The sequence below is a fragment of the Camelus dromedarius genome, chromosome 31 (assembly GCF_036321535.1).
Source record: "Camelus dromedarius isolate mCamDro1 chromosome 31, mCamDro1.pat, whole genome shotgun sequence".
NCBI lineage: Eukaryota > Metazoa > Chordata > Mammalia > Artiodactyla > Camelidae > Camelus > Camelus dromedarius.
In genome coordinates, this window is record NC_087466.1 from 16,884,582 (window position 1) to 16,898,929 (window position 14,348).

Consider the following 14,348-nt stretch of genomic DNA (forward strand, 5'->3'; position numbering starts at 1 on the left):
ATATTTGACATAGTGGATTGATAATTATGTGCTGGAGTCACAATAATGGTCTGCATGGTAATACTATAAATAATGCAAACGGGGGAAATTAGAGTGAAATGTTTATCTTTTCTCCTCCAGTCTATATCAGCACAGGATGAAAACCTCTCAAAAACGATGTTCCTGCCCCTCGCTGAAAGAATGGTAGAAAAAATGGTGAAAGAGGACAAGATAGAAGCAGAGGCTGAAGTGAGTAATTTAAGCCCCACTTTTGTATTTGCATGATTTTGATATTGTTACAGTATTGCAAACTGTTGCTTTATTCCATTTAGAGAACTGGGTCGTCACTCTTGCCTTTTGTATAAATGTGAAGCTTTGCAAGCCCCTGGCTTAGGTAAAATGAAGTGAGCTGTCTCTAGCATTTTTCCAGCAAGTGCTGTCTGCTGAGATAGATGCAGATAGAGGAGATACTACTGTCTCATTCTCACTGTTAGTTTCATCTCATGTGAAGATATAGTGTTCTTCTCTATTAGATAACTTTTTAAAAACATACAAATGACTAATCTTTTTATTATTGAAAAGTTTCAATTATTGCACTTCTTTGTTTTTTCTGTAAGGTTGAACTTTACTATATGATCCTGGAACGTTTGGGAAAATACCAGGAAGCCTTGGATGTCATCAGAGGAAAATTAGGAGGTAATTTTCAAAGTTTTCTTAAGTTTTTTGTTTGTTTATCTGTTTTGTTTTTTTCCCTATTTGAACATGACAAATGTTTATTTTGGAAAATTTCTTCCTCATACAGAAACAAAGATATAAAGACATTAAAAAATCATTTGTGATCATTTTATATTCTTCCAGGTTTTTCTGTATGTTGTACATTAATTTTTAAAAAATATTTTAAAATTGAAATTAATTCATGGATTCAGAAAATTCAAGGAATATGAAAGATTTTACCCCAGGTCTTTAGTCCTCTGCTCTCTTTGTCCTTCTCCAGTTGCTTGGTCTGTCTGTCCTTTTAAAGTATCTGTATCTTCCCCTTCCCTTTGTTTTTTAATCACATTTGAGAATGTACTGTACCTGGCCCTTACTCAGCACGATGTTTTTATTAAAGCATTTTTTTCTTTAAAATTTTTAAATGTTAATGTTTCTAGTTAGGATTTGTATTTTAGATTCAAACATTCTTTACCTGCCTGTCCTATGAAGGCCTTTGAGTTTGTGACCTTTGCTCTGCATATTTTTATACTCAATTTTTTTTTATCTTAACAGTGCATCTTAAAGATATACCTCACTATCTCACTCTCTTTAATAACTGCCCAATGTTCCATAGTGTTAATGTAGACGGTTTATACATAACCAGTACATGATGGATGTTTAGACTATTTGTAAGGAACATCTTTGCTACAAACCAAATTGCCCTCTGAGAGGCTATAGTGTGCATTCCTCCCACCTTTATTTGCTGTCAAATTGTAAGAGGGTCTGTTTCTTTGCATACTTATTAACCTATATTATCAAACTGTTATATCAAACTTTTTATGTTTTTTAATCAGATAGATAAAACATACCTTACAGTTTTTTATTTAATTATGAGGGAAGACAATTATTTTTTCATTTATTTAAAGAACATTAATATTTTCTTCTTCTCAGCTACTTTTCCTTACCTTTTTCCTATTTCTAAAAATTTGGTTAATCTTATTGATTTGCAAGAGCATTTTACGTGTTAAAGAAGTTAGCTCTTCTCCATTGTTGAGAGAGTACTTCTTCCCTTTTTGTTGGAAAACTTATTTGTATGAACTTCATAGATGGCTTTAACTCTTCCGCTATTTTTGGAAATTTGTGACAGAGACTTTGGTTCCTACATATTTACACATCTTTGATTTCCTTAGGAGAAATTTGTGGGAATGCAGTTATTGTTTTGACACCCTTTATGGGCCTTGGGAGTAACGAAATGTAGATGAGTAGCAGATCTCTCATTAGGTCCAGCCATTAAAAAGACTTTGTTTCATATAAGTATGTATATCCTTTACTAGACTCTTTGCTGTCATAAAACTGTATCAGAAATATACTTTTTTTCTTTTCAGTAAAATAATTTTTTTGTGAGATATTAGTTTGTATCTAATAATAGTCCCATTTTCTAAGAGAGTGAATAAGAAAATGTAACAGTTTCTTTCTTGTGTTTGGACTTTGTTCTGGTTTCTGAGCAGAAATGAAACCAGCTTACCAACTTTAAAACTTTTAATTGTAGAGAAGTTGACAAGTGAGATTCAGAGTCGGGAAAATAAATGCATGGCTATGTACAAGAAGCTGAGCAGGTGGCCAGAGTGTAATGCCCTTTCCCGGCGCCTCTTACTGAAAAAGTAAGTAGATGCTTTTTTTTTGGACTGTAAGAGTGGAGTGGGGCTTTCAGGTCTCACTATTGATTTTTTTTTTGGTTTATGTCTTCTGAGATTTCTGGGCATAAACTAAAATCTTTTAGTTGTGTGTCCTGGATATTTTTTTAAAGTTTTTGATGAGCCTTCATCTCTCAATAACAAGGTATAATGGTACTTATGCCACCAGGGTGCTGAGTGTTCCGAATGAATGCTGAAAATCATTACTGTGTCAAATTCAATATTGGTCTGAAAGAGAGAGCCCTTTCCCAACCTCTCTCTTCCATTTTAGAAAGCACTAATGTGGGGAGTTTTCTGTTAAGAATATTAGTTTTCTAGACCTGGTCATTTTATTGAGAGAAAGAGTAGTTTCTCAAAAAAATTTGACTTTGAAAATGCCTCTGAAGTTGCTACCCTTTCAGGGCTGCAGAAGAAATCTAGAGGGAAGGTTGGGCTTCTTCTAATAAAGACTAAAATATAACTTAGAAAATAAGTTGAATTATCATGGTTCCTGAGGCAGATTTGTCACAACTTGGGTTTAATCCTGTGTGCACCATTCAATCTGATTTTAGCTCAGATGACTGGCAGTTCTATCTGACTTATTTCGATTCTGTCTTTCGACTGATTGAAGAGGCCTGGACTCCTCCTGCTGAAGGTGAACAGTAAGTTGTCTTCTTTCCTGAATTACAACACTTTATAATAAGGATTTCATTGTAAGCCTAATTGAATTCTTTTTTTCTGTCTAAATAATGTATCCCTTTCAAAGTAAGATTTTTTTTTTACAATTTAAAATTTTAAAATAGATACATGTTCATTGTAAACATCTTACATTAGTACAGAAATATATAGTGTTGAAAGTGTTAGTTCCTAGTTATCCTACTATCCCAGAAATAACTTTTTTTCTCCCAGTTTTACTGAGATATAATTGACCCGGAAATAGCTCTTGATAACAGTTTGGTGTCTTCCAGATTTATTTGGAAAAGAGAGTTTGGTGTCTTTTTTCTACATGTATTTAAATTATGCATATACAAACAAGTATTTTTATAAAAGCGGGATTATCTTAGATGTAATTGTTTAATATTCCCCCCCCCCCAAAGTATATCTTGGGCATCTCTCCATATATGGTACATTTATGTCTAATTCATTCTTCTTGGTGGCTTAAGAGAACTCCATTTTAGAGATATACAAAATTCATTTAATCTGTCCCTGTTTATAAACACTTGGATTGTTGCTGATTCCTGTCTTGGGGGCTATTACAGATGATACTACAATAAACATGAATGGTATCTTTTTAAAAAGTGAATATAGAAATAGGAGACAAGAAACTAATTATGAACTGATGCTTTATAATATTAACTAAGTCATTTAATTTTTCTCAGCCTTTATTTTTCAAGCAATAAAATTTACTTTTATTTTTTATTAGGTATATTTTATATATGTAAAATTATCCATTCTTTAAGAAAGAGGTAGAGGTGGTTAGTCGTGCTGCAGTAATCAGATGCCAGAATTGGGAGGAATCATATGTTGTGTTGACGGTCAAAATATGCTCATAGCTCTCTTTTTTTCCCACTTGTATTGTTTTGTAAATTATCAGAGTATTTTTTCTTATTTTTAATTTGTTTCTTGAAATCAGTTTGGCTTGACTTCAAGTTTTGGGTTGGACAACAGAGGCACAAAATACCTTTTTCATGTGTTTATATCCAGCTCTTTAGAAGGAGAAGTACATTATTCTGCAGAAGAAGCTGTGAAGTTTATAGAAGATCGGATCACAGAAGAATCTAAAAGTTCTCGCCATCTCCGAGGACCCCATCTAGCTAAACTGGAGCTGATTAGACGTTTACGACATCAAGGTTTTAATGATGAGTATAAATTGGGTAAGAAGCTGTAATGATGCTTGAGAATGCTGGAGAAGATATAGGGATGCCCTTAGTACCCAAGTGCAGTATCCATTCTCTGAGGCCTACAGTGATAAAGTTGTGTTTGGGAAGCAAATGTCTTCATAACATGAAAATATTTACTAATGAATGGATCACTTATAAAATTAGCCCTTAGTCACACATTCACCTTGGCTTAGCTTTAGCATCTCTCCCTGTTCCATCAGAGTGTTTGTCAGGCATTCTTTTGCTGATGCAACAACAATGTCAAAATCAATTTCAAAGTAAATTCGTTTTGTAAAAGTTTCTGGATTTCAAGAGTGAATGAAAGATTTCTTGAAAATCTGCTGTAAGCACTCGCAAAACCATTTATGAAACAACATCTGGCAGAGTTAGAGCAATTAACAGTTGAGAAAATTTACAGGATAATGACAAGATGGGAGAACAGAATGATTTGGATAGTAAAGCATTAAGAGAGGCCTTCAGGAAATTTGATGAAGCCCTTAGATGTTTTTGTAAATTGGTTCTTTTTGAGCTTACTGCACAAGAAGCGAAGATTGTCATATTGTACTAGTTGAGATTTTTGTGGGAAAAATAGCACCTCTGCCTCTGAAAACAGGAATTCTTTGCTCATTCTGTGAAGCTTATAGTTTTAATTATACCCCCAGTTTTATTAAGTTTAAGATAATAAACATTTTTACTTTTTCAGTTTCATGTTTTAAGATAAAGCTCCAAAGAAAGCTTCCCCCCCCCCACTCATCATTACAGAAATTTGGTTCTCATTAAAAGTTGATTAACTTAAAGAGGGACCAGTTGTCTTGAGATGATGAGCCCTTCTCCATACCTAAAACCTATCTTAGAACGTCTCTGTCCATTTTAATCATCCAATTAATGTTCTTTGCAGCTCATTCGAAAATTGACCATACATGCCTCTCTCATTCCCTATGTAGATTACTCACAACAAATTTTGAATTCCATGTTGACTTCTTTCTTTTGGTCAACCTTAATAACCTTAGTTTGTGTTAGTTCTAGAATTGCAATAAAATTTTTTCAGCAAAATATTAAAATAAATTTCAAAGAATTGCTTTCTTTTCAAAGCTGGATATAAAAAACCATGGGATCTGCTTTCACATTTGGTATATTTTCCCCATCTTTCTCTTCCCTCTCGCCAGCTGGAATCTTATAAATTGGTGAATTTTTCTAGTCTCCACAAAAAAATTTTTTTTTTTTTTTTTTTTATCAGACCAGTGAGTGATTGTTAGTCTCTTTTGGATCACAGAGACTTGTGAGAATCTGCTTAAAGCCATGGATCTCTGTTCCCAGAAACGTGAGCAGAAATTGAGACCTAAAATCTTATAGAGGCCCTGTTAAAAATGTCTGCTTCCAAACTCTAGTTCAAATTGAGAGCATTTTATTTTTACTATTTTTATTTTTAATTTGAGGAAAAATAAAATGAACTGGTGCCTTTTTACATATCCAAGTTTAAATTTTCCATAGTGAGTGACTTTGGAATTACTGGCCTGTGGCTCTCCGTTTATTTCCTCTTCTGTTGGTGTGCCTGTTAAAAAACATTATCTTTCATTTAGATAACATATATTTAATACTTGTTAAGTAGTTCAGGAACTGTTGTGGGGAAAAACGTATTTGTTTAATGTTTGCATGTAAACTTAAGTCTTTATTTAAAGTTTAATGGAAAATTTTAAAGTATTTTAACTTTAATTGAATGAAAAACTTCACATTTCCTCAGTGTAATAACAGGTAAACTGAGTTTGTGAGATTCAACTCCTTTTCAAAGTATTTATTTTGAAACTGGCAAGCCATCTTCCAGCCCTCATTGTCATTCTCATTCAAGCAAAATTTTCATTTAATTGAAATAAATGTTTTTCAAATCAGACTTCTCACTTAAATTAGAAATTGCTCCATCCATGAATAATTTAGTGATTTTTCCCCCCTCTCTCTTAGGTGATCCAGAAGAATTAATGTTCCAGTATTTTAAAAAGTTTGGGGATAAACCTTGTTGTTTCACAGACCTCAAGGTGTTTGTTGACCTCTTGCCTGCTACACAGTGTACAAAAGTAAGTACAGTTGAGAATTCTGTTGGGTGCATGTATTTATTATAACTAGGTTAAATGTTTGGGTTTCTGTTCTAAAATGAGTAAGAGTGGTGAGCATGAGATATCAAGATAACTGCTCTATCAAGCCAAATTAACAGTCTTACTAACTCAGTTTACCTGTTATTACACTGAGGAAATGTGAAGTTTTTCGTTCAATTAAAGTTAAAATACTTAAAAAATTTTCATTAAAGTTTAAATAAAGACTTAAGTTTATATGCTATCAGGTTAAAGGCATGATTTCTTGTTAAGTTAAGCCACAGTGGGAATAAACCCCTGATAGATAACTGGGTTCTCCTGTTTTGTATTTATATATATATGTGTGTGTGTGTGTGTGTGTGTGTGTATTTGAGATAATTGTAGATTTACATGCAGTTGTAAGAGAAGTAATACAGAGAGATCCTTATACCCTTCACCCATTTTGCCTGAATGGTAAGATCTAGCATAACTATAGTGTAATGTCATAATTAGGAGATTGATATTGATATGATCCACTGACCTCATTCAGATTTCACAAGCTTTACATGTGTTCATTTGTGTGTATATGTGTGGTATGTTTGTGTGTATTTAGTGCAGTATATAATGCACGTGGATTCATGTGACCACCATTATAGACAAGATACAGAATAATCCCACCACAAGGATCCCCCCATGTGCTACCCTTTTTTCCCCATAGCCACCTCCCTGTATTTCCCCCTTTACCTATCCCTCTCCCTCAGCAACTACTCATGTTTTCTATTTCTGTAATTTTGTCATTTTAAGAATGTTATATAATGGAATCATATTATGTGTAACCTTTTGAGATTGACTTTTTAAACTCAGCTTAACTCCCTGGACTCACCCATGTTGTTACATGTATCGTATCGTGTTCATTCCTTTTTATTGCTAAATAGTATTCCATGGTATGAATATAGCACAATTTCTTTAACCTGTTGGAGACCATCTGGGTGTTTCCACATTTTGGCTATTATAAATAGAGCTGCAGTGAACATTTGTATGGGTTTTTTATGTGAACATAAGTCTTCATTTCCTTGAGAAGAATACCCAGTAGTACAGTTGTGGGGTCTTATGATAGCTACATATTTGTTTTAAGAAACCACCAAACTTTTCCACAGCAACCATACCTTTTAAATTCCTGTTAGCAGTGTATGAGTGATCCAGTTTCTCTGCATCCTCATCAGCATTAAGTGTTGTCACTATTTTTCATTCTAGCTATTCTAATAAGCGTGTAGTGATGTTTCATTATGGTTTTAATGTGCATTTCCCTAATGGTTCAGGATGTTAAACACTTTTCATGTGCTTATTTGCCATCTGAATTTTCTCTTCAGTGAAATGTCTGTTGCTGTCTTTTGCTCATTTTCTAGTTAATTTGTTTTGTTTTGTTTACTGTTGAGTTTTGAGAATTCTTTAGATATTCTAGATATAAGTCCTTTGTCAAATAGGTGTTTTCAAGGTTTTTTCCCCCAGTCTGTAGTTTTCATCCTCTTAACAGAATCCTTTGCAGAGCAAAGTTTCAAATTTTGATGAAGTCCAATGGACTTTCCTTTTAATGTCTTACCTGATTTGCTGGAAACTATAGCAGGTAATTGCTGATTACTTCAAATCATGATTTATTCTTGCTGAAGCAGTCTGAAACTTGAAATCTTAGGGATTTTTAAAAAAATAAATTTGAAGACCTAAATAGATATTTCTCCAAAGAAGACATACAGATGGTCAACAGGCACAAGAAAAGATGCTCAACATTGCTAATTACTAGAGAAATGCAAATCAAAACTACAGTGAGGTATCACCTTGCACTAATCAGAATGGCCATCATTAAAAAGTCTACAAATAATAAATGCTGGAGAGGGCGTGGAGAAAAGGGAACCCTCTTACACTGTTGGTGGGAATGTAAATTGGTGCAGCCACTATGGAGAACACAATGGAATATTATAAAAAAGAATGAAATAATGCCATTTGCAGCAACATGGATGGACCTAGAGATTATCATACTAAGTGAAGTAAGTCAGACAGAGAAAGACAAGTATTATATCATTTACATGTAGAATTTAAAACTAATACAAATGAACTTATTTACAAAACAGAAGCAGACTCACAGACATGGAAAAGAAAATTAATGGTTACCAAAGAGGTGGGGAGGGACAAATTAGAAGTATGGGATTAATGGATACACACAACTATATATAAAATAATTAAACTGTATAGCACAATGAACTATATTCAATGTCTTATAATAACCTAGAATGGAAAAGAATCTGAAAAAGAATATGTATTACATATGTGAATCACTTTGCTGTATACCTGAAACTAACACAATATTATGTCAGTTATAAATTTATAGTTCAATAAAATTTAAAAAATAAACCTCATTTTGGAATAACTTTATTTACAGGAAAGTTGTAAAGATAGCACAGAAAGTTACACAAGACTCTTCACCCAGCTTTCCCCAGTTAACATCTTAAATAACAGCGGTACATTTGTCAAAACTAAGAAACTGAAATTGATACATTACTATTTACTGGCCCCTAGACTTTATTTGTATTTTGTAGCTTTTCCATTAATGTCCTTTTTCTGTTCTGGGATCTAATCCAAGGTACCATGTTGTAGTCAGTTGTCATGTATTGGGAGTTTTTGTAGTGAATGAATCGATTCAAATCAATTATATATTGAGAAAGGGGATCCATATCTGTAGACTCTTCATCCACAGCAACATGAATTGGATTGCTTACCCATTGATGAGAACTTCATACCCTGTTCCTTATTAAAGGCTTTTAGTGTTTAGCCTAGAGTATCCTTGGTAGTAGGCAGTGGAGTACTGTACAGTTGGGAAAGCAGTATGCCCAAGGTAGGATAGAGCATCATATAAAGAAATACTGATATGTATCAAGAGAGTCTGTGACTTTGATCAGCGTTATTCGTGAAAAAGTCTAATGAGTGAAGATTGGAAGTCTTCCTATCACAGGGCTGCCACTACCTGGAAGACCAGAAAACCTCTGTCATTCCCATGGGGAGTGAGTGAAGCTCAGTGGGAGCACAGTGGGGATGACTAGAGTATTTGCTTGGTGACCATAGCCTTAGCCCACCAGGAGTCCATACTTTGGCAGTCTTTTGGGGGGGTGGGTAGGTAATTAGGTTATTTATTTAATGTAAGTACTGGGGATTGAACCCAGGACCCCGTGCATGCTAAGCACAGTGCTCTACCACTGAGCTACACCCTCCCCCATCCTTTGGCAATCTTGAGGTTGCACATCTAGGGCAGATGGGGCAGTGCATTTCCAAACTGGTAAGTAGCCAGTGGTCTCTATTGGGCTCTGAAATGACTATCACCATTCACTTTGGTTTAGAAAAGCTGTTTTCGGGATGTTGTGCTTAATAGAGTGCATGCCAAGCTTTAGAAGTTTTCTAGATAAATTGTAACATACCCAGAAAAGAGGGTTCTGGGTTTTAGGAGGACTTGAAAGCCTATGAGAGAAAGGTTGAGTAGAAGAGAGGTTTGGTCTGGTAAGGACAAAGTACTTTCTTATAGTTTGAAAAGCTCTCTTGTAGAAGAGGGATGAGAACAGGGACCAGCAAGAAGTTGCTGCAGGGAATTAAGAATTTGGCTCAGTGAGAAAAATCATCTTTATAGTCAGAATTCTCTAAAAATACAGTATGTGAGTTTCATGTAACTAGAGGGATTTAAGCAGAAAATAGAACCATTGGGAGAGATTCGTTCAGTAAGTGTTGGACATATTTGCTGAGTGCTAAGACAGGGAACGATTGATCATGTTTTATAGTGCTTGCCATCTTATAACTTGAAACATAAAATGTTGGGAATGCATCAGAGGAATGCTTATGTTGCCTTAAGCTGAAATTCATATAGGTTTGCTAATATAAATTTAGTATCAGTAGCTCTACTTGATTGGCATGTTTGAAAATCTTAGGTCACCTATGTGGCACCATGTAGTAATAATCTACTGGGAGGAACCCTCCAGAAGTAACAAAATACTAGCAGTGTTGAAGTGGTCATTGTTCAGTGAGACAAAGGTTTTAAAGCTGTTGCAATGAGTTTTGTAGTCCTATGTAAATTTTTATTTGGGAGGGCTAATTTTGCTGCCACAACTTTTTAAATGTAGGATGACTTCAGTAGCTAAAAATCCTGCCACTCAGCAGTATGTTTGTCAGAGGGTTGCAAACTGTCCGAGTAAGGTCCATACTGAGAACTGTTGTCCTAGTGAATTAGGAGACACATCTTTTTAAAATGAGACTAGCCTCTAAGAGTGGGCCATTGAGTCCAGTTATCCTTAAGTGGCTCACCCAGGGTGACGTTTTTATCTTTTGTTTCCTTTGCCTTGGGGTTTTAACCTAACAATAAAGTGATTCCAGTTTTTAAAGAAGCTTTTTGCATAGCGGTAAAACTGTACAGTTTAGAATAGAGAATGGATGTATTGTTTCATGACAGAAACTGGAAGATTCTTCAGCATTCATTAGAGAAGGCCTTAATAATAAATACAACTTGATATATAAAATGGTTTACAAGAATGGAAGAGCTGGCAGTAGAAATTATATAGGCATTTAATCAAAAACATGAAAACCAGTGCTGTGGTTTCTTGTTACAGATATGATTATCTGATCATAATAATTAAAATGAAAATTCATACAACTGTAGACAAATTGAAGCAAAATCATTAACAGATGTGAAACTGCATGATGAGTGGGATTTTTATTTTAATTTACTTTTTATTCGTATCCAAAAATTACATATATAAAATTGGAAAAGTCAAATGGTACTACAAGGCTTATGTTGAAAAACAATTGCAGCTCTTTGCCATCTCCAGCCCTGGTTCTGGCTCTGTACAGGTAAATCACTTTCAACTCTTTAACTGTTTCTTCTGTTATACACCTCCGTTTTTCTGAATTATAGGCTTTGTTTATTTTTACAGTTATAGTCTTCATCTATTGCTGTCCTACTGTGGAAGGCGATCATTTCGTTCATAATATCCCACATCTTCCCTTAAGTACTTTCCCCCCAGTATAGTTCAGTCATAATTCAATATATTTTTATGACTAGATATTCACAGCCACTTCGTTTATGGAGATTACCTTTCTTGCACAGCTTTCTTGGAGTTAATATTTTTTGTTCAGTTCACCCCAGTCAATCTGACAGAACTGTAAAGATATAAAACTCCTCTTGGTGTAGTCTGGAACATTAGGGAATAGTTCTGTCCCATTCTCCCCTTAGGTCTGTAGTATTGCTGGTTCAGTTTCTCCTGGGGGTAAAACAAAACCTCTGGCTCCTGCTGGGTTTAGGAAGTCAGTTAATGAGCTTGGGGAGGGGTCTAACTTCTTAGAGAGAATTTAGCAAATTCTCCTGTTTGTCTCACCAGCACTTTAGCTTTTAGGCACACCTCATGGCCTTAATTTCTGAGTCTTCTAAGGTGCTATGGCTGGAAGAGGCTTGCTGCTTATTGGTGGTGTCCCTATTGCATACTATTGGATTTCAGCTTTCTCGGCCCTCTATTTTGATCATTACTTACCACCTGCCCTTTTTAAATCTTGTTGATGTTTTTTATTTGGTGTCATCTCTTCATATGTTCTTGATCCTTAGAGGCTGATTCCTTTTTTGTTCTTTACTGTCATCTTAATAGGGTTATGGAAGGGAGTAAAAATAAGCCTGTGTTTAATAAATGTGTGACTGGAACTGGTATTTTTAAAAATTTATACCAAATTTAGAGAATTAAAAACTTGTTTTTAAATTGAAATATAGTTGATTTACAATGTTGTATTAGTTTTTGGTGTACAGCAAAGTGATCCAGTTATACATATGTATATTCTTTTTCATAATCTTTTTCATTATAGGCTATTGCAACATTTTGAATATAGTCCCCTGTGCTATATATACAGTAGGACCTTGTTGTTTTATCTGTTTCATATACATAGTAGTTTGTATCTGCTAATTTCAAACTCCTAATGTATCCCTCCCTCCTTCCCCTGTGATAACCATGTTTGTTGTCTATGTCTGTGAATCTGTTTCTGTTTTGTAAATAAGTCCATTTGTATAATTTTTTTTAGGTTTCACATGTAAGTAATGTCATATGCTATTTGTCTTTCTCTTTCTGACCTCCTTTACTTACTATGGTAATCTCTTGGCCCATCTGTGGTGCTGCAAATAGCATTATTTTGAGAATTAAAGACATTTCAATGCAGCTGTTACCATTGGGAAAAACTGGGTGAAGGGTATGCAGGATCTCTCTGTGTTATTTCTTACAACTGCATGCAGTTATAATTATCTCAAAATTAAAGCTTTGATTAAAAATGCAGTTTAAAGTGACTGACATGATATAATCATTACTTTCAATGTATACTGTTTAAGAATTTATTATATCAGTATAATAGTAGGTTTGTTTGGAGTAACCTTTTTTTTATAGTCTTCCTAATTAAACATTTTCATTGCTGCATTATGTATTATCTTAATATATTACAATTTAGGAAACATTTTCACAATTCTTTTCATCTTTTAGTGCATATACTACATGGTATTGACAAAATACCTTTGGCCAGCAATGAACGAGTGTGCTAGTCTCACTGGAGTTTTATCAGCATTGTGTACTGTTAGAAGTGTTTTTGTCTTAGTGATTTTGGTAGACAGAAAATGGTATGCTAAAGGGGTTTCAATTTGTATTTTCTCTTGATATCTCTTTCTAGACTATTTAAGTATTTGTTAATTATGGCCTACTAAAGACTAGTTCTGTTTTGAGAACACCTGTGCACCTTTCTTCCCTCTACTTTGCAGTTTATTAATCAGTTACTTGGAGTTGTTCCTTTGTCAACACCAACAGAGGATAAGCTGGCACTGCCTGCTGACATCAGAGCTCTGCAGCAACATTTGTGTGTGGTGCAGCTGACGAGGTTACTTGGCTTGTATCATACGATGGATAAAAATCAGAAATTGAGTGTGGTCAGAGAATTGATGTTAAGGTACCAGCATGGACTGGAATTTGGTGAGTAACCGTTCAAAATGTGCAGTCGTTCCTTGATCTGCTAAGACTTTGAAGTCACTTTATCGTTCATAGCACACTGTTTTAACAACGCTTTTGGCAAGGAAAATATTTTGTCAAGTGGGAACACTATCCAAGTAATAAAATGCAAAGCCTTTCTGAAGCTTGGCGTTTTGAAAAATTGTAGTTGGCTCCCAGATGTCCATATCCTTCCTGATCTGGTGAGCTTACTCTTCATCACATTGGGGCTCATATGAATTTCATAGAGTTTATGATTATTGTCATATTTTCTGCTTATAGACCTTAATATTCTTAATATAAAGAGTATGTAAGTGAACAAAAAGAATAAGTTGTGAGATAAATAGTTTAGAAGTAGATGATCTTCAGATTGTTTAGACATGTGTGATAAAATATAAATTATCTGACTCGATGATATTAGTATTTCTCTAACTGTATTCTAAAAATACAGGTCAAGTAGCAAGCATAATACTTTAGTTATACATGGCCTTTGGCTTCTGTTCTTTTCTTTACCTAACACCTCCTTCCAAATCTTGCTGTTCTCCTTTTGAGACCATTTGGAATACCACCTCTGTTCTGAAACCTTTCCTTCTGCTCCAGCTGAGTGTGGTCTCACTTTCTTTTGACTCTTTTGATTCATGGCTTATATTTTTCTTCTGGTATTTTTACCCCATTCTTATTAGTTTCTTTTCCTCTTTTTTCTCTTCTCCCTCCTGTCAGTTTCTTGCTTTAAAAAAATCCTTTGGGGCAGTAATAATTGAACAAATCTTAAAATACAGATATGATTTTTTTTCCCTATAGGGAAATCCTGTTTGAAAACCGAATTGCAATTTTCAGACTATTACTGTCTCCTTGCTGTCCATGTGCTTATTGATATATGGAGAGAAACAGGTAAAAAGCAGCAATTTCAGTTTAACTTTACTCTTTGTTTTTATTGATTATAAATCCTTAGGCTAATTATATAATCCAAGAATTTGATTTATGCTTTAAGGTTTTCCTTCCTTGCCCTTCTACAGGGTGCTT

At 34.4% G+C, this 14,348-nt stretch overlaps 1 protein-coding gene across 4 annotated transcripts in view; it reads left to right on the top strand.

Moving 5' to 3' along the window:
- Positions 1-14,348, top strand: part of NAA25 (N-alpha-acetyltransferase 25, NatB auxiliary subunit) — a 60,745-nt gene that overhangs the window by 20,886 nt on the left and 25,511 nt on the right. For 3 of the 4 annotated variants that reach the window (XR_010378592.1, XM_031442732.2, XM_031442734.2), the window contains exons 6-13: positions 121-228; positions 597-675; positions 2,222-2,333; positions 2,918-3,007; positions 4,050-4,219; positions 6,182-6,294; positions 13,103-13,310; positions 14,127-14,216. Coding sequence is in view for 3 of the 4 variants with exons in the window: in XM_031442732.2 (XP_031298592.1) it covers positions 121-228; positions 597-675; positions 2,222-2,333; positions 2,918-3,007; positions 4,050-4,219; positions 6,182-6,294; positions 13,103-13,310; positions 14,127-14,216 (970 nt within the window). In the remaining variant the exon portion in view is untranslated. The remainder of the gene's footprint in view (positions 1-120; positions 229-596; positions 676-2,221; positions 2,334-2,917; positions 3,008-4,049; positions 4,220-6,181; positions 6,295-13,102; positions 13,311-14,126; positions 14,217-14,348) is intronic. The other variant, XM_031442733.2, reaches the window with a different exon arrangement.